The sequence below is a fragment of the Triplophysa rosa genome, linkage group LG5 (assembly GCF_024868665.1).
Source record: "Triplophysa rosa linkage group LG5, Trosa_1v2, whole genome shotgun sequence".
Lineage (NCBI taxonomy): Eukaryota > Metazoa > Chordata > Actinopteri > Cypriniformes > Nemacheilidae > Triplophysa > Triplophysa rosa.
The window spans coordinates 24,247,960-24,270,889 of NC_079894.1; the positions used below are offsets into that span (position 1 = coordinate 24,247,960).

A 22,930-nucleotide genomic window follows, 5' to 3' on the forward strand; every position below is an offset into this window, starting at 1 on the left:
TGTCCCCGCCAAAGGATTTAGTCGCTTTTAGCAACTTGTTAGCAACCACCGTTTTTAGCACACGATAAAGTTTTAAAAATCATGAGCGATTTATATCTGGTGTGTTTTATGTCATAGAATAAAACATGAACATTTTAAGAGGTTTTGTTCAACGCAAACCCTGTTTAAGGCATTTAACCAAAAACCCATTGACTTTGGGGCGATGGAACGATGGTCTTGTCCAGGAAGAGTTTCATTCCGAGCTGGAGTCTGTTAGGATATAGTTTTCCAGTTAGTTTCCATTTTTCTCAGTTGCTTTTAATGTTTGGGTTGTTTTCAAGAATTTATTTCCCAGTTTGGAATTTCTCATACTTCCTCCACGTCGAATCGAAGTCCAAAATGAGATCTTCATTATTTGACTAGTTGTTTTAACATTTATTCATTTGGCAGATGCTTTTATCCAAAGCGACTTACAAGTAAGGTGCAGTGGACAGTTATCACTGCAGAGCAAACGGGGATAAGGTGGCACTTCAGTCGTTTCCTGGTGGCACTGAGAATTGAACCAGTGACCCTCTGGCTACGAACTTAGAACTCTCTAACCACTAGGCCACAACTGACCCCAGCTTTAGTATCTAGATGTTTTTAAGACATTGACCGTCGTGTTGCTGCAAAACTTGCCAAGAGTGAATGTTTTGGGTGGAGAGCAATTCTGTGAGCCATGACATGAAGCTGGGCTCACCACTAAGATCTTTTTAGTCTTAAATTGTTTTTTTTTTGGAAGTAAACACCAGTTTGGCATTTTACACTTGGCTTTAAAATATTGCTGGAGTTTATGTTTACTAAACAGTGCATTGGGTTGTTACTTTGTTTTCGCTTTGGTTTATTCTTCTTCTATTTACTGTTACTCTTTCTTGTTATCTAGTCTTTAAATTGTTTTCTTTAATAGGCAAAAATCCTAAAGTGCTAAAATGCCAACTTGCTTCCGGGTTTTGCATACAAAAATACATCATCTTCTTTGCGGTACTATATACCGATTTTATAGGATTTTTAGGTTGAGCCGTCGATTTTGCTGGTTTTAACTTCAACCCATATAATAAGTGCGTAAAGTAACCTGAAATTTGTGTTTCAAACAGAAATGGCTATAAAGAGACAAAGCTTGCAGCTTTAGTATCTAGATGTTTTTAAGACATTGACTGTCTTGTTGCTGCAAAACTTGCCAAGAGTGAGTGTTTTGGGTGGAGAGCAATTCTGTGAGCCATGACATGAAGCTGGGCTCACACTAAGATCTTACGGGGTCAGAGAAAGAAAAAAGCTAAAAGAAACAAAATGAAACACATCACCTTAACATAAACCTTTATGGCCACAGACTAGTTTCAAGTAGACGTGTAAGTTTACGGAAAGCAGGAAAGCCCGAGAAATCCATTACGGTTGTGATAGATCACAGTTTAGCTTCCATCTCTTGTAGGACTTGTGATCTATGTTACACACAGAATGGAGTGTTTACCTAAAGAGTATTTATTTGAAGTCTCTGTCGCCATCTAAGAGCGCACAGCGCTTATCTCCATTCGGCTTTCTTTCTCTCTCTCTGTCCCAGCGTGTGTTCTGGTAATTAGCTTCTCTCATTAATTATTAAATGAAGTCACAGATCTGAACCTGTCTCATTATTTAAACATCACACTCTCCACGACATTTTCTGATGACACATACATAGGAAATGGAAAAATCAACAGGAAGTTTTTAAAATAGGAACCAACAGCTTGCGTGTACGTGTGCGTTCACCAGCTTTTTCTTATCGTCACACCAACAAATCTAAAAACTGCAGTGCATGTGAAGTAGCTACAGTATGTATGAATGTTCAACTCAAGTATAAACACAACTTGAAAATCCTTCATTTTTGTGATGGCAGATCTATACCACAGATAGATTGTTTTATCGCCTTGTGCCTGAGTGATCATATTTGTTATTTATTATGTCTCATATTCATTTGACTTTTATGTGGAATGTGTGCATATTTACAGCCTGCTGCAAAACTTAAGCTGTCATAAATGCAAATGAAGCAGCACTAATGCAGATTTTTGGCTTTGGGATCAGCCTCTGGCTTTGAAATAGAAAACACAACCAGTGTGTCTAGAGAACGGGAGTGAAGGGTTGTGCAGAATATATTTATTCTGCATTTATATTTATTTGTCAATCACAGATCGTATGCTAAGAAAAATGGCTGTTTTTAGGATGTAACACAACATGCGCCTAGTGTGCAACGACGAAAAGTGTTGTGCTACATTGTGACCTCATTGTTACTTAAAGAACACTTTTTGAATAGTGTTTTCTTTCCAGATTTTTTTTATTCTAGATTCTAGATTTCAGTCACAACAGTTCAAACCAGGATCTCTGGATTGAGATTGTTGTGGGGAGATCAAGCTGTCCACCTGGCCGATTGAAGTCTTGTCAAAATGCTGTTTTCACCTATATTGATTGGCTGATTTTAATTCGCAAGGATTAGAGGTCTAGACTAAAATTGCTGCCTGATTGCTTTATCCATTTGGATTGCCTTTAGGTACGATTGGAGTTGTTTCATGGTGCACACACCTGAGATGTTGGGTACCTCTGAAAATTTGTGTTGCGTGTGATAACGCAGAATTTTCCTGTTGCCATAACGCCCAGAAGACAGCTGTATATTTTTACAGCCCTTTTACTTCAGCTGTAAAAAGGTAAATAAATAAAAAAAGATTTTCTCACACACACGCACGCTTAAGCACGCCTGCTATGCCTAGTAGTTATTTCTTTATGAAAGGGTATGAAAGTTTACGATGGATTTATTATAGTAACATTAGTAAGTAGTCATTTTTAGATTTTGGTGAAACTCTTTAGGGTGGATATTTATTTTTGATAATCTATTATCACTTTAAGCCCAAATATTTTTTAGAAGTCTGTATGAAATTTCCCCTGTAGTCAAATGGAGTAAAGATATCCAACAATTTGATCAGAATGAATAACTACATTGATACGTTCTCATGCCCCCAAATCCAAAATCAATAAATCGGATTTGAAGTGCTAAATTCAAGTGACTAGACAGCTATATTTACTCTCACAAATGCCTCATGTTAGGCTAGCCTTTTTTAAATGTTAGGTATTAATAAATGATAGTTAGCAACAGCGGCTAACAGTGACAGTGTCTGTCCCGAGGGCCTCTGCCACCCTCTATAAAACATCTCTCTCATAAACCAGACTCATAAACACTTTTATTATGCTCATTTCCACAGCACAGCGCATTACTGCTCACAGGTCTTCCAGCTGTAGCAGAGAAATGAAGTTTTTAACCTGGCGTTACCCTGTTTCTGTCTGTTATAATAGTGTCTCGATGAGATTGTTACGAAGAGTTTTTGCATGAACGGCTATGAACACTTCATCTGGTCTTCATTTTGCAGGTCCATTTCTTTATTAAAATAATGCCATATATAGAATAGTCAAGCACAAAAGTTATGTAGTGTACCCTCAATTTCTTTTCAGAAACATTTACCATACTGCGCGTGATACTAGGCAGTTGCTGTACAGAAACCTCTGATAAACGTCTTAGAAAGGGCATTTTAAATCACAACCCATATAGCACACTCCATCTAGCTTATGTCTATTTGACGTCTGCATTTACACCTGCAAGACATCTGCAAAACATATTTGCTCATCTGCAATACGTCTCGGATATGTCTGTAATACGTCTGCTAAAGATCTGGAGATCTGGAAAACATCTGCTGTGTAAAACCATCTGTAAACTTCTTAGAAAGAGCAGTTTTACATCCATTCTAAATCATAAACATCTTACAGACATCTTATAGATGTCTATATGACGTCTGACAGCAGACGTCTCCAAGACGTATTGCAGATGAACAAACTATGTATTGCAGATGTCTTGCAGATGTAAATGCAGATGTCAAATAGACGTAAGGCAGATTTATGTGTGCTATCAGGGGAGATATTTCTAGATACAATTCATAAAGCTGTTTGTCCGATGACAGAAACTGTGATCAGTAGCACTTCCACTTTTTTAAATAACATTAACCTCCATAACCAAACGTAAAGCAGCACGACACCATTTTTGTCCTGTTTTGTGGTACGCTGCTGGAATGAGGTTATATAATTAATAACCAGTTTAGTTTTGTATAGATTTAGTCCTACACTGTCCTCAAAACATCGTCCTTCAATAATGCCATGGACATTTAGATTGATCACGCTTAAAATAAGCACCGCTTCTTCATCGTTATGCAAGCTGCTGTGACAACAGTTTCCGTCTCAGATCAATGTAAGCGGTTTAAGTATCATCTAAATCTGCAACACTGATATTCAGTTTCTTCTCCAGCTGATATTCACTTTCCCCTGTATTTATAAGCATGTGGCGCCTTTGCCCTCAGAAACCAGCTGACTCGATAAAAACAGCCGTGATTCAATTCTTTACTCTCTGTCCCCCAAGACCTTGCGCCGAGTGGGCTGTAAATTCATATGCCAGCCTCACGTGCCATGACATGCGGTGTTCAGATACTTCATTCGACTGCATTGCTAAATTTACACAGGTCAAGTTATGGATGTTAGCGCACAAGGAGCTATGCATGAGGATAACAAGACCATCCCGCCCCATGGAGGACTCAGACAGACCATTAAAATGTGTTTCCATCCTAAAAGTCTCTCAGGACATAGCTAAATCTTGTCTGTAAAGCAGCTACAAACCTGAATTTCCTTGTATTTTACATTCTGTTCCATCAGAGATAGTGTTCATCTTGGTGTAATGGGAGGGATTGCAATGATCGAATCTCCTGTAGATCAAAGACTGCACTCTTTGACGATTCGCAAGGGGCCTTTGAGTAGCGCTAATGCTAATGCTAACCTTCACAAATTAGTCAATAAACATTGTAACGAGGATGTTCAATCAATGTGTTTTAGTAGGCCGTGTAGGTAGAGAGTGTGAAGTCTAATTGGACAGCTTTGTGAGGGTGGAGAATAGGGTCTGTATTTTTTTATGTAGGCCTGTCTTAGACTTGTACTCTATCGTACTCTACTGATGTCTAACGGCCTGTTCACACTAAAAATTCTGTCATTATTTACTCACCTTCTTGTCAAACCTGTATGACTTACTTTTCCGCATATCACAAAAAAGATTGAAATGACAAGAGTAAATGATGACAGAATTTTTATTTTGGGGTGAACTGTCACTTTAACTCTGCGTTTACAGATTTGGCTGATATTTTTATCCAAAGTGACCTACCATACCTTCAACCTACGTATATGTTTTACGATCATTGCAAAAAATATTTCTTGCTAAGCATTTTTGTCTTGTATCTTGATTTACAAATTTTTTAGAAATTCATACTAAAAAAAACATTTACTTGAATTTTGTCTTGTTTTATAAAAGAAAAAAATAAGAATTAAATTTATGTTTAAAACATGCAAAATATCTGCGAATGGGGTAAGAAAAAATTTAAGAAAAAGTACCTAAAATATATTTTTCTTACCCCTTAGGCAGATTATTTCTCAGATTTTTTATTATAAATTTACTTGATTCTTAAATTCTCTTATATAAAACAAGACTAAGGGCCAGATTTACTAAGAGCTTGCGGCAGCGCAAACTTCTCTTTTGGCGCAAATACACTACTGTCGGTATTTATTAAAGACACACAGTAAAGATTAGCGCTGAAAAGGAGTGGATACAGCTGTTTTTGCAACTGACCTTATTACATATGCATTTGTAGGAGTTTCCTCTTTAGACTTTATGGAAGGAGAGTATTTAAATAAATCACGCAATGCGATTTATTAAGCTTTGCATTCGTCATTGTAATGGTATTTGCGGCTTTATTCAACGCCCGAAAAGAGAGCATGTCTTAAACCCTACACTAATTCGTGCTGCTAATTTGCGGTTGTTTGCGTTGGTCATCATGGGAATGTGAAACTGTGTCTGTGTTTTTTAACTTGTTTTAAATAACCCGCAGAAATTTCCACTCCCATCGTAGCATTTTTTAAATTGCTCTCTCGCGCTATTTTGCCCTGTTTAGTAAATCTGGCAGTGTAAAGTATTGGAGTAAATGTACTTAGTTACTTTACTTAAGTATCTTTTTGGCTACTTTGTAGTTGTACTGAGTATTAAAGATATTAGCAACTTTTACTCTCTACTTAACTACATTTTTGAACAAGTATATGTACTCTTTACTCCACTACATTTGTAATGACTAATGCAATTACACATTACATTTTGCATGTCATCTATCTTATAATTAATATTGTTATTTACAGGGCAATGAAGGTACTACAATCTTGTGGATTTTGCCCTAACTTACAAAAACTTGTCAACATGGCTTCTTTATTTGAATATGAGTGCAGTATCAGGTAGATGTCAATCGCTGGCGGTTTATACACGGTTAGCCCTTACCTGCTATTTCTACAGTAATATATTGGCAACACTGTTTCCAGCTAGTTACTGTAGGTCACACATCTACAAAAGCTCTTATTTTAAAAACGAACTCTTCCTAAATGTGCTCTAAACATGTTTGCTCAAAATTTGACCATATGGTGGGACTATTGCCATGAAGTGATGTAAACCAGTAAAAAGAATGTATAGTATTTCAATTTTCAAAAGTGCTCTTACACTATAGAGACAAAAAATTAACCTATAGAATGAGTCGGACACAGAGAAATGAACAATCCACATATGAATCTCAATAATGGTGATAATCAACTGAACAGCTTCGTGCTGCAATGCATGCTGGGTACATAGTACAAAACTCATTCATGATTGTTTGTCACCATTGATGAGGTTTGTATGTCAAGTGTCTAACTGTGTCTCAATTGCAAAGAAAGATTTTCTGACAGAGATCTTTCCATTATAACATGTTATCACTTTACCAAACATATCTTAATAAATCTTTAATGCTATATTATTATTATTTAATGATTGAATTCTTTCAGATGTATCTTCAGTTACTAAGCAAACATAAAGTTGCGGTTCCTGTAAAGTCCCTTTCAGTGTTACTGTATAAGTGTACATTTTAAAGCTACAAGAAAGTCAAAGAGTCCAACCAAAGCAAACACTGATCACCATAATGGTGACTTAAAACATAATTGAACCACTATGAACTAGAGTTAAATCTCAATAAGATCTTACGCAGATGACAGAAATAAAGTGAAAGTGGTGTCTGTAATATGTGAAGATGTTATTGATGTTTGTGTTTAATTCTCCTCTGGTGAAATCTTGACAGATTTATTGTGTTCATCTGTTATTTACACTTGTTCATCTAAGACTGTGTGACTTAAGTGCGCTAATAGATTCTTTAATAATGTATCTTCAAACAGCCATTGCAGTAGTTTACTGTAAAACACCTACAGTAACTAGCTGGCAACAGTGTTGCCAATATATTACTGTAGAAATGGCAGGTAAGGTCTAACTGTGTATGTGAAATGAGGACATGACTGCAGCTGGCGATGAGGCCCAAACCAGCATGTCCAGTGCAAAAAGGCTTTGACTTTTTAATTCTACCTAACATTATTTCATTTATCCGTTATATTGAAGAGACCTTTTTGAAGGAGTTTGGTTTACTTATGAGCACTTGAGCTTAAATGAGACTTAGGGTGTTTGTAATGACGTAGGTTATGGTGTCGACCATGATTTGTTGCAATTTTGAGGTGTTCAGTCTTATTATGATTTAAGAAAATAAATGCGATTGCTCTCCTCACAAATCAACTGTTTCTAGTTTTTCACTGATGTGTCTCTTAAGTGTTGAGGACTAGTGCTTCTTTGAGCCTACATTCAGTATGAGTAAACTACTCAAGTACTGTTAAAATCAGATACTCTAAGACTTTTACTGAAGTCGTTTTGGAATTGGTGACTTATAACTTGTAATGGAGTAATTTTCACTGCAAGGTATCTGTACTTTTACTTAAGTATGGTTTTCAGGTACTCTTTAAACCTCTGAAATCTGGCCCCAAATTTCTTTGGTCACTTTCCTTGTCAAGTAAATTTATCTTGATTTAAGAATGTTTAGAATTTGTTTACTACAAAACAGGGCAAAAATGCTTAGTAAGAAATTCATTAATTGCAGTGTATGTGTTATTCCTAATAATCAAAGCTGACTTGGGTTGCTAGTGCTGCTCTACAGGAAAGCAGTTTTAGACAAATCAATCAAATAATCAATAAATCAAATAAAGATTGACATGAAGGATTTTAAAAAATGTGTAACAATAAAAGTAACCATAAAAACGTCTTGGTTACGGATGTAACCTCAGTTCCCTGATGGAGGGAACGAGACGTTGTGTCGAACCGACAGATTGGGATTTGTCTTGAGAACCTATCATCTTCTGAGTATTTGGCGAATGAAATTTGCATGCCGGACTCCTCCCCAGATGTCCGGGTATAAGAGGGAAGCCGGCGTGCTCATTCATTCACCTTTTGGTCTGAGGAGCCTGAAGCATCCCCCCCCCGACCGCTGGGGTGGGCGGCCAGCGTTGTGGCATAAAGGGCACAACGTCTCGTTCCCTCCGTCAGGGAACTGAGGTTACATCCGTAACCAAGACATTCCCTTTCTGTCGGTCTCTCGACGTTGTGTCAAACCGACAGATTGGGGTTCCTATGGAAAACGCCACAGCGCTGAGCTGCGTAACAATCTCTAGTGGAGCGACGCTGACTGGCCTGGGCGAGTCAGACGTGAGCGCTAGCCGAAATTGTAACCATCCAGTGGAGAGGTAGGGGGTCCCAGAGCTTTTTCAAAAAGTTGGGAAGCCCCTGCCACCGGCCGTCACGGGCGGAGGCCTAATTCTCTAACAGCGAGAAGCCGCCCGGCACCGTAAGGGCCACTGGGTAAGCATTATTCCCCCCTGGGGGAAAAACGCTGCAGAGACCACTACCTAAGGAGTAGTGGAGACACCACATGGTCTCGCCAACAGGGGAGAACTCATGGAAAATGTGCGGACTAAGGAGTTAACCGCAAGGTGGGAGTCCACCTAGGGAGGTCATGGGTTGCCGAGGTGGGAACCATTCATTGAGGATACATCAGATGGAACAGCCCACGGAGGGGGGGTTACCACGTCTGGAGCACTAGGTCCGGTTAGAGCTATGTGGCGGATAACTCAACTGTTCCCCGGCCTAAGGGGCAGGGCTGATCTGCCCAGCCTGCCCCGAGGAAGCTGCTTAGTGATGGATGGATGCCTGTTCTTTACCCAGTGGGGAAAGAAGGGAGGCGTAATAGCCGCTGATCCCCCTAGAGGAAGGGGGAAGGGCTTTCGCAGGTGTAGACCCTACTGGCTGCCGGTCCTACACGTTGGGCGACTTCCACGACCTTAGTAAAGACCCGTTGAGACAGGGACAGACCGAAGGGGAGGACCCTGTACTGATATGCCCATCCCTCGAACGCGAATCGTAGGAACGGCCGAAGTCGAGGGAGGATCGAGACATGAAAGTATGCGTCCTTCAGGTCGATTGCCATGAACCAGTCCTGACACCTGGCGGATGTCAGGATGCGCTTCTGCGTGATCATCCTGAAAGGCAGCTTGTATAGGTGCCTGTTCAGAACACACAGATCCAAGATAGGGCGCAACCCCCCGCCTTTCTTGGGGACAATGAAGTACGGGCTGTAAAACCTGTTGAACATCTCGGCTGGTGGGACGGGCTCGATCGCTCCCTTCGCCAGAAGGGTGGCGACCTCGGCCCGATGTACGGGAGCATCCTTGCCTCTGACTGAGGTATATCGGATGCCCTGAAACTTGGGCGGGTGTGTGGCGAACTGGATCGCGTAGCCGAGACGGATTGTCTTCCCTAGCCAGCCTGACAGTCTGGGAAGCCGGAGCCAGGCTCCCAGAACTGTGACAGGGGGACTAAAGGTTCGATCTTCTTCATCGTCCCCCCGCGGGGTGGTTCGATGGCTAGCAGTACGGATTCCTTGCTGGGGGAGGACCCCCGGGGAGGAGATCGGCTCTGCTGTTTTTCCTGCCTGGCGACTGCTGAGCTCAACGCACTTGTCTGACTGAGAGTGCTGAGGGCTGGTCTTTATACTCGACATTGCGCTTCTCCGTGACGCAACGTCGAGTTGCCGTCCACCGTCGTGCCGAGGGTGGGAGCGGCTGTGATAACCCAGAGAGAGAGGAAACTCTCTTTTTGAGAGTAAGTGGGCGCTAGCCCCCTGGAGGGGTCAGCAGATGGTGAGACGGGGCAGGATCCGTCCCTATCCGATTTCCCAGCGATGTGGCCGGGCCCAATGGTAGCCTCGATCCCCCTGAGGTCTTCCCATGAGGGCCGCTTCTGCTTATGCCGTGGCTGCTGATGGGGCGATGGTCTCCTCTTCGCTGTCTCTTCCAGGGGGGCCGCCTGAGTGGGGGGCGCCAGAGCTGGAGGGCGTCGAAGAGGACCAGGACTGCTGGGAAGCAGACGGTGCACGGGACTCGACGGCCGAGGCGGCCGAGTCGCAGCATAGGAGGACTGCTTCTTTACTGTCGAGAACTGTGGCTCGACAGTATCACCAACCAGCCCCCCCCTTGCGAGACGGGTGCGTTGAGAAAGCGGACCTTCTCGGCATTACTCATCTGCGCAAGGTTCGGCCAGAGTTTCTCATGGACCATAAGTATGGACATCGCCCAACCCAGGGCCCGTGTGGTCACCTTGGTCACCCGTAGAGCGAGGTCGGTGGCGGCGCGGAGTTCCTGCATAAGTGCTGGGTCGGTCTTACCCTCGTGGAGCTCTCTCAATGCCCTGGCCTGGCAGGAGCCATAGCGTAGAGAGAGGAGGCAGCTTGGTCCACCACAATGTAAGCTGTCGACACCAGAGATGCCGAGACCCCACATGCTTTGGACGAGAGTCTAGGTCGAGCCCCCCCCAGGTGGCCGCCGCCTACGGGCATGAGTGCATCGCGGCGGCACCACCTGGGGGACATCGACGTATCCTCTAGCTGTCTCAACCTTGGGAAGAGAGGGTGACAGAACTTTGTATGATGTGAACTTGCCGGAAAGGGGGTGTTCCAGGTCTTACTGAGTTCTTCATGCACTTCTGGTAAACACGGCACTGGGGGCGGGCGCGGCTTGGAGCTGCGCTCAAACCCGAGGCGCCATGTAGCCAGCCGCGAGCGCTGGTAGAGGCAGTGCGGGCATTGCAACCCAACACTCACGGCGGCCTGGGAAAGCATGGCTGACATTTCGACGTCCGCTTCTTCCTGGGCTCGACCCCCCGAGAGAGGGAGCCTGAGGAATCGTCGGAGTCGGACGGCAGTACGTCACCCCCCGATGCTGCAAAAGACATCTCATCATCACGCATCGTGTCCGAATACGTGATTGAGGAATAAGACGGTGGGACCGTCTCCTGGGGAACGGTCAGACGAGCGAGACGAGGTGTGAACGGTCTGTGAGCCAGTGGCTGGCGGATTTTCGCTCACAGTAATCCTCATATCACCCTTGCTGCTTGCAACGGAACGGGGAGCTTGCAATGGAACGGGGAGCAAACAAGGTGGTGGCTGAGTTCCGTAGGAACACAGCCACCCGTGACGCAACGTCTGAATCGTCACCGCCCGCAGTGCGGGCAGGACGTATCCACAACGTCTGCCCCAGCGTACTGGAAGTAGGCATCGTGTCCGTCCCCCTCCTCGATGAGTGTGTTGCACCCATGAGAACAGTGGGACAAGCCACGCTGGAGAAATTTAGCTCTTTTAGAAAGGAAATTAGCTCGAACACCTCCGGAACTGCCGAGACGCCCAGGGGAGAGTCACTGCAGGAAGGGACCGTCCGCTGCACCACGTCATAGATTCCAGCAGAAAAATTATCACCAAAGATCGTAGAGAAGCTCATCAGATGCGTAGGCTCTGAAGAACAAAAAGGTGATTGAATGAGCATGCCGGCTTCCCTCTTATACCCGGACATCCGGGGAGGAGTCCGGCATGCAAATTTCATTCACCAATTTTCATTGGCCTTTTCTAAATACTCAGAAGATGATAGGTTCTCAAGACAAACCCCAATCTGTCGGTTCGACACCACCTTGAGAGACCGACAGAAAGGGAACTTCAAGCTACATGCTACATTGTTGTCAAAATACTTAACTACAGACTTGCTACATTGAATTGGATATAAATGCAATTTTCATCCAACTTTGTTTTAATCTAACTTTGTGTAAAAATGTCTTAAAATGAGTCAGAAAGAATTCAATAAAATTTGCAAATGTAAGTGAAAGTTGAGTGCATTGCATTGTGGGAAATGGTAATATGTGTGCTTGCTGGTTATTCCAGAGAGTTGAGCAGGTCTAGACTGAAGTTATTCATTTATCAGACCCAGTGGTGGCCCATGTAGCATTTTCCATCATTGTTAATATCCGTAATGCGCTTATCGGGAAGTTTGCAGAATCTGCCGTGCTGTAAATGTTCTCTGGTTTATTGTGTTTCTCAGACATATTCACCACGTAAAATGACAGGGTAGTTATTACAATGCGCTTTGAGAGTGCAATATTACATAAAGTATATTAAAGAAGCTTACATAAGACACTCTAATCTAGGTTGTGAGCGATGCTGTAATATGACTTCATATATCATATTCGTGTCATATTAAACCCTGTGCAGTGTCTCAGCCTTGTCCCGTCAAATACAGAAGAGCATGCATAACCACATATGAATTTAGACTATGACTGGAAGTTATTCATATTTACAAATACATGGGAAAGGAACCGTCAGCTGCAATCTTCATCAAGACGGACGCAAATCAGAAAATGTTTACCGTGTGTATGAACGTTAAATGAATAGAGATTGTCGTTGACTGTGTGTGTTTGTGAAGGTTGCTGCTCGACAGTGTTTTAATAGATTCCTACAGCAGTCAGAAGCTAAAGGTGAAGCGATGTGTTGTTGTGCACGCCTGGTGTGTACTAATGAGGAAAACTGTATTTGCATGTGTGTGTGTGTGAGGGAGAGACAGAGAGTTTGACAGGAAAACTGATGAGTTTCCCTCTGCATTTCTTCTCTTCATTTCTCTTTAGATTTGTTTGGCGCTTCACATATTGAATGTTTTGTTTTCGTATGCATGGCTGTCTTTGACGACGTTTCTCATTAGTGTCTTTCTGTATCAAAACATGAGCAATGATTCACGTGTGTGTTTGTTTCCCCTGCAAAAAGGATCTTGGAGGTACTACGGTACCATAGGCGTATTTTGCGGGTGGGACACGTGGGACATGTCCCCACCATGATTTGGAAGAAATTAATAAATGCTTGCGGTTGCGGAAGGTGTGTATTGTCTAGGAGGACCATGAACATGTAAAACTTGTGGAAAATGCAGGACGTGCCGCTTTCTCACCATCTCCCGTTGCTCGCACTCGTAAGTTATATTTGCGGAATAAACTGTTTTTATGTGTAATGCACCGCAACAGCCAAGTGACCTTCCCAAATTACAGTTTGGGAACCACATACTGTGAGAGCTGATGTAGCCAGAGTAGACAATGGACGGACCACCCACTATATATGATAAATATTCCCAACGAGTTATTACAAAAACAATTTATTAAAGTATTGTTTTTATCGTCTTTGTCCCCACCACTTTTCAAAACAAAGTTACGCCACTGTAAGGTACAGCGATTGTATCTCATAGTAATACTGTGGTATCATGTGTACCATGGTACTGTAAGATTGCCGTAAATGTTGCGGTTTTTTATCTCAAAGTATTTTAAAGAAAATGTTTTAGATGTCCAAAAGTAATATCAAAGATAGTATTTGTACAAAAAGAGCCATGTCACGTCCAGAGTGTTTTGTTTACATTCTTTGGTCTTGTGTATGATGGAAAGAACCAAGCAATGTCCTTCAATTGGAAAATGGTGGAAATTTGGCCTTCAGTTGGGATGTTTTTCTTAAAATAGACTTTGGTTATACTGCATGTGTTTGCTGAGGTGTTTTAAATGGTTGTCATATAGTTGCTTGGGGTTTTTGGGTGGTTTGTTGAAGTAGCCCATCCCTAGGACTCGTGATTTAAGATTTTTAATATAGGTCTTATTCGTCTTGTTTTATTGTCTGTAAGGCGAACATTTTAAGTCTGATCACCTAGAAAACTAATAGCACACCACTCTCCAAGAAGCAGCAGGAAACCGTTGTACATTTTTAGTACTTATTAGTGTTTCATTCACATCTATAAACTTTCCTCTCCCTAGTCACATTATCTAATTGTGCCTCCACCCATCTCTATTTATGAGTGTATTATGAATGTATTGGACTCCAGCAGGAGGTGAGAGACTTGTGGTAGAGAGAATTGTGATGAGCTCATCACAGTGACCCGTCACATCCACAGCTTGACATTCTGAACACTGATGATTCATATTGAAAAACGTATTAATGAATAAATCTGAATCAGTAGGTAGAGCAGGATAACACCCCATTTAGTTTAGTCAGCTTTGTCATCATAACGCTTGTGTTCTTCAGAACCAATGTTCCTTTCATGCGATTCCTTTATGAGTACTTGGAAAGTAACTAGTGAGCTGCACATGTGTTCTAACATCTTACTGATTTTGTTGAGGACTTTATGAGCATTAAAGTCGTTTGTCATAAAAGTCATCTCTTGACCTGATATAATGGATGTTATTTTGGGTTCTGCAGAGGAAAGAAAGTCATACAGACATTATAATGACAGGCGTGTGAGTGATTGCAGAATTTTCATTTTTTGTTGCTTTGTACATTTTCTTCGTAATGTTCTTAGATCTTTTATATGTAAATTTGTACAAAATATATGTGATTAATGAAAATATGGAAATCATAACTGATTCATTGGATTATTTTTCCTGGATTCAATATTTTGGCAACTAGTCTCCAAACCAGAGTTATTATAGTCTCTTTTTCAGTTTTATTGTAGTTTTAGTATTATTTTGAATTAGCTTTTTATATTTTTAGTTTCTATGTTAATTTTTGTTTACTTTTTAGCAACTTTATGTGCTTTTGTAATTGTATTACTTATTTGTTTATTTTTCTTTGTGGTTATACTGTATAAGATAATAATGTGAGCATTTTATGCTTGATTTTCATCTATTTTAAAAATGTCAATGTTTTGCTTAAAATATATATATATTTTTAGTTATTAAGATAAAAAGCATGTTTTTTTTCACCCATATCATAGGTTTTTATGGTTTTCCGACACTTTTATACAAAACCAAATAGCATCTTTTAATAAAAAATGTGATTTAAAAGCTATATATATATAAATATTAACCATATACTGTCTATGTTGCCAATTTGGGATTAAGTTACCTTCTGTAAATACTTTTTGCATAAATGTTTATATTTATGCAAAAATATGTATTGATTTAAAAACCTGTAACAAAAACACAAACATCATGCAAAGGTTAAATGAAGTTGACTAAATAGAAAAAAATAATGTCTGCACACTGACTTAACATGGTGAAATATGTGACACAACAGACAGTATACAAATCTAAGTTTAAGATTTTACTGCGGCTAGAGAAAGTGCATGGCACTGTGTGGTTTAATCTGATCCTGTCCACTGCTCGTATCGTAACCTTGTTCTTGTTGTTACACTCTTTTTCCCCATCTGTGATATCTCACCAGGCCATCTCACTCTATCCATTATGCCTTCATTAAAAAAACAAGAACAAGGGTTCCTTCTTTATCCAACACAGAGTTGGGCTTGTTTCCACAGCGTTAAATCTCACCACAGACCATGTAAAGAGGTCACCAGCAGAGAGTCTGGAGCGTGCAGAGAGAAGCCTGAGATATGACATCCTGTGTGTATTTATGGAGGCACGGGAAGGAGTCTCGGGGGGACGCCGTAGGAAAATATCGAGGTCTCCTGGTTTGTGTTTGAACGCTGTCCTGCACTCTCCAGATTGTTTGTGGACAGCGGGATGTCGGTGTGCCAGTCGCAGTAGTTTGTTTTATTTGTCTGACAAATGTTAATCTGGGACTTCTTGACCTGCGAGAGAGGTGTTTTCGAAGATTTCAGACTTTTTCTGTGTTAAGCAAATAAACAGAAGGGGATTGTTGTTATTTTCCAGAGGGCAAATATATTTTGGTCTTGGCTGTTTTTCATGTGTTTATTTAGCTTTAGTTGTACCAGTTCTGTGAGTCCAAAGATGAAACGCTCCATCAGATTCTGGGCATCTTGAAATTTTAAGCAGGGATTTGAGGCTAGTTTTAATATGTCAAGAAGAAGATAGTTAACTTACATTGTACAGAACTTGGCATCTGTGATTCCACAGCACTTCATCTTTGGAATCACAGAACTGCAGCTAAAGCTAAATAAACACTTGACAAACGCCACAATATCTTTTATCAGTGTTCATCAAGTTTTATTTGTCACATTATATCTAACAGTTAAATCATTTTTTACGTTATTGCCCTGCAGTCCGTAACTTTTGCCTCTCTATCGCCATATCTGTTTAAAACATAAAATTGCAGGTATATGTACAGTATTTACCTTTATGTAGGTTGACGTCAAATGAACGTCAACCCACGTGGATGTCATTTCCAACAGAATTGTCAATTTACAGTATAAATTGTAACCCCATTTGAGAAATCCAGGCTAAAGTCGGATAATCCAGTTATGAGATTAGAAGCATCTAAATAGTCATAGCCATAAAATTGGCTAAAATAGATAATGTGTGCGTTTATTGCTATAATTGATTATATTGATGATTAAATGATTTTTAAATACTTAAATTAATGATGTTACACATAAAACACATAAAAAATTGAATATGGGTTCCTAAGCATTGATTTCAAACTTTGACAGTCAATATTAAAGATATCAAGATTATATTTTCACAGAATGTCATTTACATTATGGATGATTTATGTAGAAAATAGTAAATGACAAAAATGACTTTAGATTCTCATAAGATTATGATGTAAACTGGCATAAATAAATGAGACGGTTAAACACAAATTACTTTTGTACATGGCAGAAACTTTGTTGCAAAAAAGTTATGGACTGCAGCTTCAAAGAAAGTTATTGTAAAAGTTGATATACAGTATAGTATGCTGAATCTCAAGTCACTTGTGAGTTTCTCAGTTTAGCGGACAATAGGCAGGGTTAACCTCAGCAACATTCCTCACATTGTTTTCTGGAAAAGTTGTGACGTCATTTGCCCTCGACAGGCATTTTAAAGGGATTTCCATCCCTGGTGTCTCAGACTGCTGTTTAAAGCTTTCATTGTCACGGCTGTTAGCACTGTTAGCCTGCCAACAGAGACTTGGACCCGTTCAGTGTTATTCAGCTCTCGTTGCTCAGTCTGTTAAAGGAAGGAAGTGAGAGAGTTTGTGAGGTGTGTGTGTTTCCATTAACAAGGAACAATTGAGGTGATATCACTGCCTATTAGGTTCAATTTAGAGCTATCACAAAACTTAATGTGTCTCTGGCTTGGTCACGACCTCCCTAAACCAAATTATAGACGTGTTCTGTATGAGGGACGTGTTCTGCTGTGCACGACCCAGTGGGAGGATACCTATCCTGACCTTTGACCTTTCCTCTGGGTACAGGGGTTAAGACTGGAGTGGAATGGGGGGTGAGGGAGATTAAAGAGAGAGAGGGGTTTGAGGGCTCTGGACAATGGATGGTTCTTTGGGAAATATAGTGGGGCATTTAGGGGCTGCATGTGCCCACCAGTCCCTTTTAGTGTCCCCCCATATACAGCCTGTAAACATAAGGACACACGCGTACACGCACACACACGCACGCACGCACGCACGCACGCACACACACACACACACACACACACACAGACAGACAGACACACACTGTCTGTGAGCTTAAAGGGATCACATCGTGGATTTTCTTTGCTCTTTTTAAATGAAGGGTTTGATGCACTTTAAAAGGCTTTCAGAGTCTACAGACCTTCCACCGTTCATCCAGAACAAAACTAAATAACAAAAAATTGCTTGGAAATATGCATGGATGTGATCTACATTTCAGCCCAGACTGTTTGTAAACCCGTTACAATGTGACACATACATTGGATCTGATAGGGAACCCGAAACCTGTAAGTAGCATTTTTTACTCATCTCATGTAAAGAGTTTATCCAGTCATTTACATAAATGTTGTAGAGGTACAGTCTGTTTTTAGTTGTAAGTGTACAAAAAAGGTTGTATAATAGCAATGATTGTTTTTTTAAGGAACAGTTAAAAATAAAAATTTTGTCATCATTTATACACACTCTCGAATAGTTCCAAATGTTTTGTTCTAATGAACACGGAGAAAGATATTTCGAAGAATGCTTGTAACCAAACAGTTCTTGGCCACCAACTGACAATGGTAGTCAAAAGTGCCCCAGAACGGTTTGCTTTCCCACATTCTTCAAAATATCTTCTTTTGTGTTCAACAGAACAAAGACATTTATAAAGTAATTTTTCCTGCTGTGGTAGTCAATGGTGGCCAACTGTTTGGTTACAAGCATTCGTCCTAATATCTTTCTCTGTGTTCATGAGAACAAAGAATGGATACAGATTTGGAACAGTGAGTAAATGAAGACAGAATTTTCATTTTTTGGGTGAAATGTTGTTTTAAATGTACCTTTTATTTGGAAAAAAATGTGTTTTATACTAACATTCATGAATGGTATTATTACTGTTACTGTTTTTATTAGGAATTTTATTTTACTACTAACATTACATTTCTTTTATTTTTTTATATTTTATATTTGTCTATATTTTTCTTTTACTATTATGATTGTTGTTGTAATATACACATTATACTCCTAAAAATGCATATACTGTACTTAAAAAAATAGTTTATTTTCTATGACTAAATATTTATGACTAAAGTTGTTGCAACAGACGGATTGTGGATTGTGTATAAATCTAATGATGTTTTTGGATCACCTTCAAGTCTGTAGTTGTGACTCGGGTCTATCCATCAGTGTATAACATTTTTCCATTTTATCACTCGCAAGGCAAAAATAGTCCGTCAGTTTGTTGGGTCATAGCACACCTCTCCTCAAGCCATACGACCACTCATGTCTATAGACCACTTCGCAAAATGTAAACACTAATCCAGAAGCACTTCCGGATTCATTTTTATTTATTGTTTAAATCTTTCATATATAATTTAATAAAAAAATATATTATTTAAATCTTACATATATAATTAAATCTTAAAAAAATATTTAGATTTGGTTATAAATGTTTTGTTGATTGCATTTTGTTCAAACATTTGTGCAGTGTGAAAAGCCTGAAACAGAAAGTTCCTTTGTTTACGTCTTCTGAAGTGGTCTATAGCACAAACAGTGTATAGGGTTATACACCAGAATTTGTTAAACTGTTTGTTCTAACCCAAAATATGAGCAAGATAAATATTGATGCCAAACACTCACTTTAGATAAGAAACTTTATATGACTCTTTTACAATATTGTGTTTGGCGGTCTTGTTTGCATTGTCTGCTGTGGATAAACATTTTGTTTGCATGAGTTAATGGAGTAATTAATTCTCTCACTAAAGCCTTCGAGAATGATTTCAGGCTTATGAATTTGAAGCCTCAACAGGCATGATATTAATTTTGAAACTTTACACCCAAGGCATTCAGATCCTTTCAATTAGTTTGCCGTCTCCCTCTCTCTCTTTCTCTGATCTATTCATCTTCTCTCTGCCCGTCCCAAAGGACCATCTTAATCACATCATTCATTGTTTCATCTCATTTAAGTGATAATAAATGTTTTGTTCGAGACCTGTTGAAAGTTGAGGGGCGTAATGGAGAAACTTCTTTGTTGATGATAAAAACCCAATCCGCTGAGACGAAACGCTTACGGTTCGTGTCATAAAACGCCTCTGTACGATACAGATTAAATCACTTTATTAAGTTTTACTGATAATCTCTTTTTACAGTCTCAGATGGCATTCCTAAATAAAATTGGTGAGATCGTTCTCAAAACAGCAAACTCTGATATGATTATAAGTAGTTTGTGCCAAAGAACTGCACCAGACTTGGGCAGGTGGTCGGGCTCTGTAAGATCTGCAAGTCCTCCATCTTCATCCATGTTGTTCGGTCCTTATTCGCTGCCACGTGTGTTTGTGTCACTAATATACTGAAATAATTAGGACTGACATGCTGTCATAAATTATCCAATTACAGCAATCACGCTGCAAGAAAAAGAAAGGGGCATGCTGAAAAATGAGCGTGGAAATGAAAAGAGCAGATGGTTGGATCATTGTCTTCCTTCCTCTTTAGTGGCCGGTCACTCCTTCTCCTGTAGACTGAATGGAGAAGGTGCTCAAGATGAATTGCAGCGTGTCTTTGAGTGTGCGTGTGGTCTCGGGACTCGGCGGTAATTGTGGGTTGTCTGCTCCAGAACTCTCATCTGGTTTCTGTCTGAAGGAAGAACTGATTGTCTGAGATGAAAGCTTTTGTTAAACGGTTTTATGTCCCACTTACACTCGCTCGTACGCTTTTCTAACACCCATTAAAACCGTGAAAGTCTGCTTTGCCTCGTAGACAGGTATTGTGGTTTCTGTAAGAATTAGTTTCCTCATAAAATGCTTAAATAAATGTCAGATGTCACAACTTCTGTTTGGCCTCACAGTCGTGTGGAGTCGGTTGGACATGCTTTTGAAAATCGAATGAACTGAAAGAAGGCATCAGACTTCTCAGGTTGTCTTATACAGGATTGCACTCTTGTGTATGATGAATAATTTACATTTATGCATTTGGAAAATATGTTTTTTTTTATGTTTTTTGAGGTGGTTAATTCTTTTGAATTTGTTTGATCTCATTAGTAAATTTTGATACGCTCTGCCTTTACAACAGGGATGTTAGGTTTAGTGGTGGGGCTTCATTATTGTTTTTTTAATAGTCGTACAATTCATTTTTTATAAATTCATAGGAAATAGCCACCTCACACCTTACAATTGTTACAAATTCTCATCATGAGATCAGGTTGAGCTGGTGAGAAGCACTAAATGTTGTGTATTGGTGCCCATAAAGAGTGCTTCAATTAAATTTCAAGATTCTATTTTAAATAGTATGCTTCCTTACAAAGTAAAATAAAAGCAGTTCGCCAGGTCTTTCAATAAAGCTTTTATGCATGCTCACTTTCAATGTTTCTATACTGTAACTTAACATAATTTCTCTTCTCTCGTCTTCATAGCTCCAGTGTGTCGCTGCCATGGCGACCCTGACCCCCTTCTTCTTATGGATTTTTGCTGTCCTCCAATTGGCTGCCTGTTCGTTTCCAGAGGAACCTGGTCCTTTAATCTCCGCCCCTGCTGAGGGTAAGTGCACACCCACCTCCCCAATTACAATGTAGTATTTAAAAAAAAATCTGCAGTGTATTTTTTATCTAAAATGCCTGTATTACATTTTTAAGGTATGTTAAAGACAATAAGCCGAACTACATACAAAGCTTTGGGTTACAAATCACAGATATATTATTGGCACCCTTGGTAAATATGAGCAAAGACGGCTGTAAATATAAATCTACATTGTTTCTCCTTTTGATATTTTATTTAAAAACACCTACAAAATTCCAAAATTCATGTGAAACAATTTGAAGTGGGGGGAATATCACATTGTGAATGTTTTCTTTTCTTTAACACACCATGGCCACAACTTTTGGCACCCCTAGAAATTCTTAAGAGAAAAATATCTCCCAAGTATTAATATTTACATTTTCTGAGCACACCAAGGTGACTAGAAACATGTTGTCCAGTCATGATTTCTTGTCTCACAAGAGAATAATATTAAGTAACACAAAGCCCAAACCCCCTGAATCATTCATCACAATGGGTAAAACCAAAGAATATAGTATAGAATATAGAAAACAGCAAAAGATTGTTGAGCTACACAAAATAGAAAGTGGATTTAAAAGGAAATGGTTGAAATAATAAAAAATCCCATTTCCAACATCAGGGCAATAAATAAGACGTTTTAATGGACTGGATATGTTGCAAATCTGCCTGAAAGAGAATGTGTGTCTATTGTCTGCACTGAGCGGAGAAGAATTTGAGTGGCCAAAGACTCTTCAAAGATCAGATGGACAATAGCAGATTTTAGTGTCAGAAAAATTAAATAAGAATAAAAGAAAACGTCTTGGTTACGGATGTAACCTCGGTTCCCTGATGGAGGGAACGAGACGTTGTGTCGAACCGACAGAATGGGGTTTGTCTTGAGAACCTATCATCTTCTGAGTATTTAGAAAAGGCCAATGAAAATTGGCGAATGAAATTTGCATGCCGGGCTCCTCCCCGGATGTCCGGGTATAAGAGGGAAGCCGGCGTGCTCATTCATTCACCTTTGGTCTGAGGAGCCTAAAGCATCCTCCCCCGACCGCTGGGGTGGGCGGCCAGTGTTGTGGCATGAGGGACACAACGTCTCGTTCCCTCCATCAGGGAACCGAGGTTACATCCGTAACCAAGACGTTCCCTTTCTGTCGGTCTCTCGACGTTGTGTCGAACCGACAGAATGGGGTTCCTATGGAAAACGCCACAGCACTGAGCCGTGTCACAATCTCTGCGGAGCGACATTGACTGGTCTGGGCGAGTCAGACGAAGACGCTAACGCGAAATTATGACCCTCCAGTGGAGAGGAAGGGGGACCCAGAGCTTTCCACAAAAAGTTGGGAAGCCCCCTAACGCCGGCCGTCACGGGCGGAGGCCTAATTCTCTAAATGGCGAGAAGCCGCCCGGCACCGTATGGGCCACTGGGTAAGCATTATTCCCGCTGGGGGAAAAACGCTGCAGAGGCCACTACCTACCGTAGGGAGGAATTAGTGGAGACACCACATGGTCTCACCATCAGGGGAGAACTCATGGGAGGAATGTGCGGACTGCAGGAGTTAACCGCAAGGTGGGAGTCCACCTGGGGAGGTCATGGGTTGCCAAGTTGGGAACCATTCATGAAGATACATCAGACGGAACAGCCCACGGAGGGGGTGTTACCACGTCTGGAGCACTAGGTCCGGTTAGAGCTATGTGGGAGATAACTCAACTGTTCCCCGGCCTAAGGGGGCAGCGCTGCTCTGCCCAGCCTGTCCCCTGGAA

The 22,930-nt window shown here is 40.6% G+C and overlaps 1 protein-coding gene across 2 annotated transcripts in view; it reads left to right on the forward strand.

The window, feature by feature from the left end:
* The window catches only part of sema6ba (sema domain, transmembrane domain (TM), and cytoplasmic domain, (semaphorin) 6Ba), a 172,967-nt gene that overhangs the window by 52,802 nt on the left and 97,235 nt on the right, over nucleotides 1–22,930 (forward strand). For both annotated transcript variants that reach the window (XM_057333539.1, XM_057333540.1), the window contains exon 2: nucleotides 21,040–21,163. In XM_057333539.1, coding sequence (XP_057189522.1) covers nucleotides 21,040–21,163 — 124 coding nt within the window. The remainder of the gene's footprint in view (nucleotides 1–21,039; nucleotides 21,164–22,930) is intronic.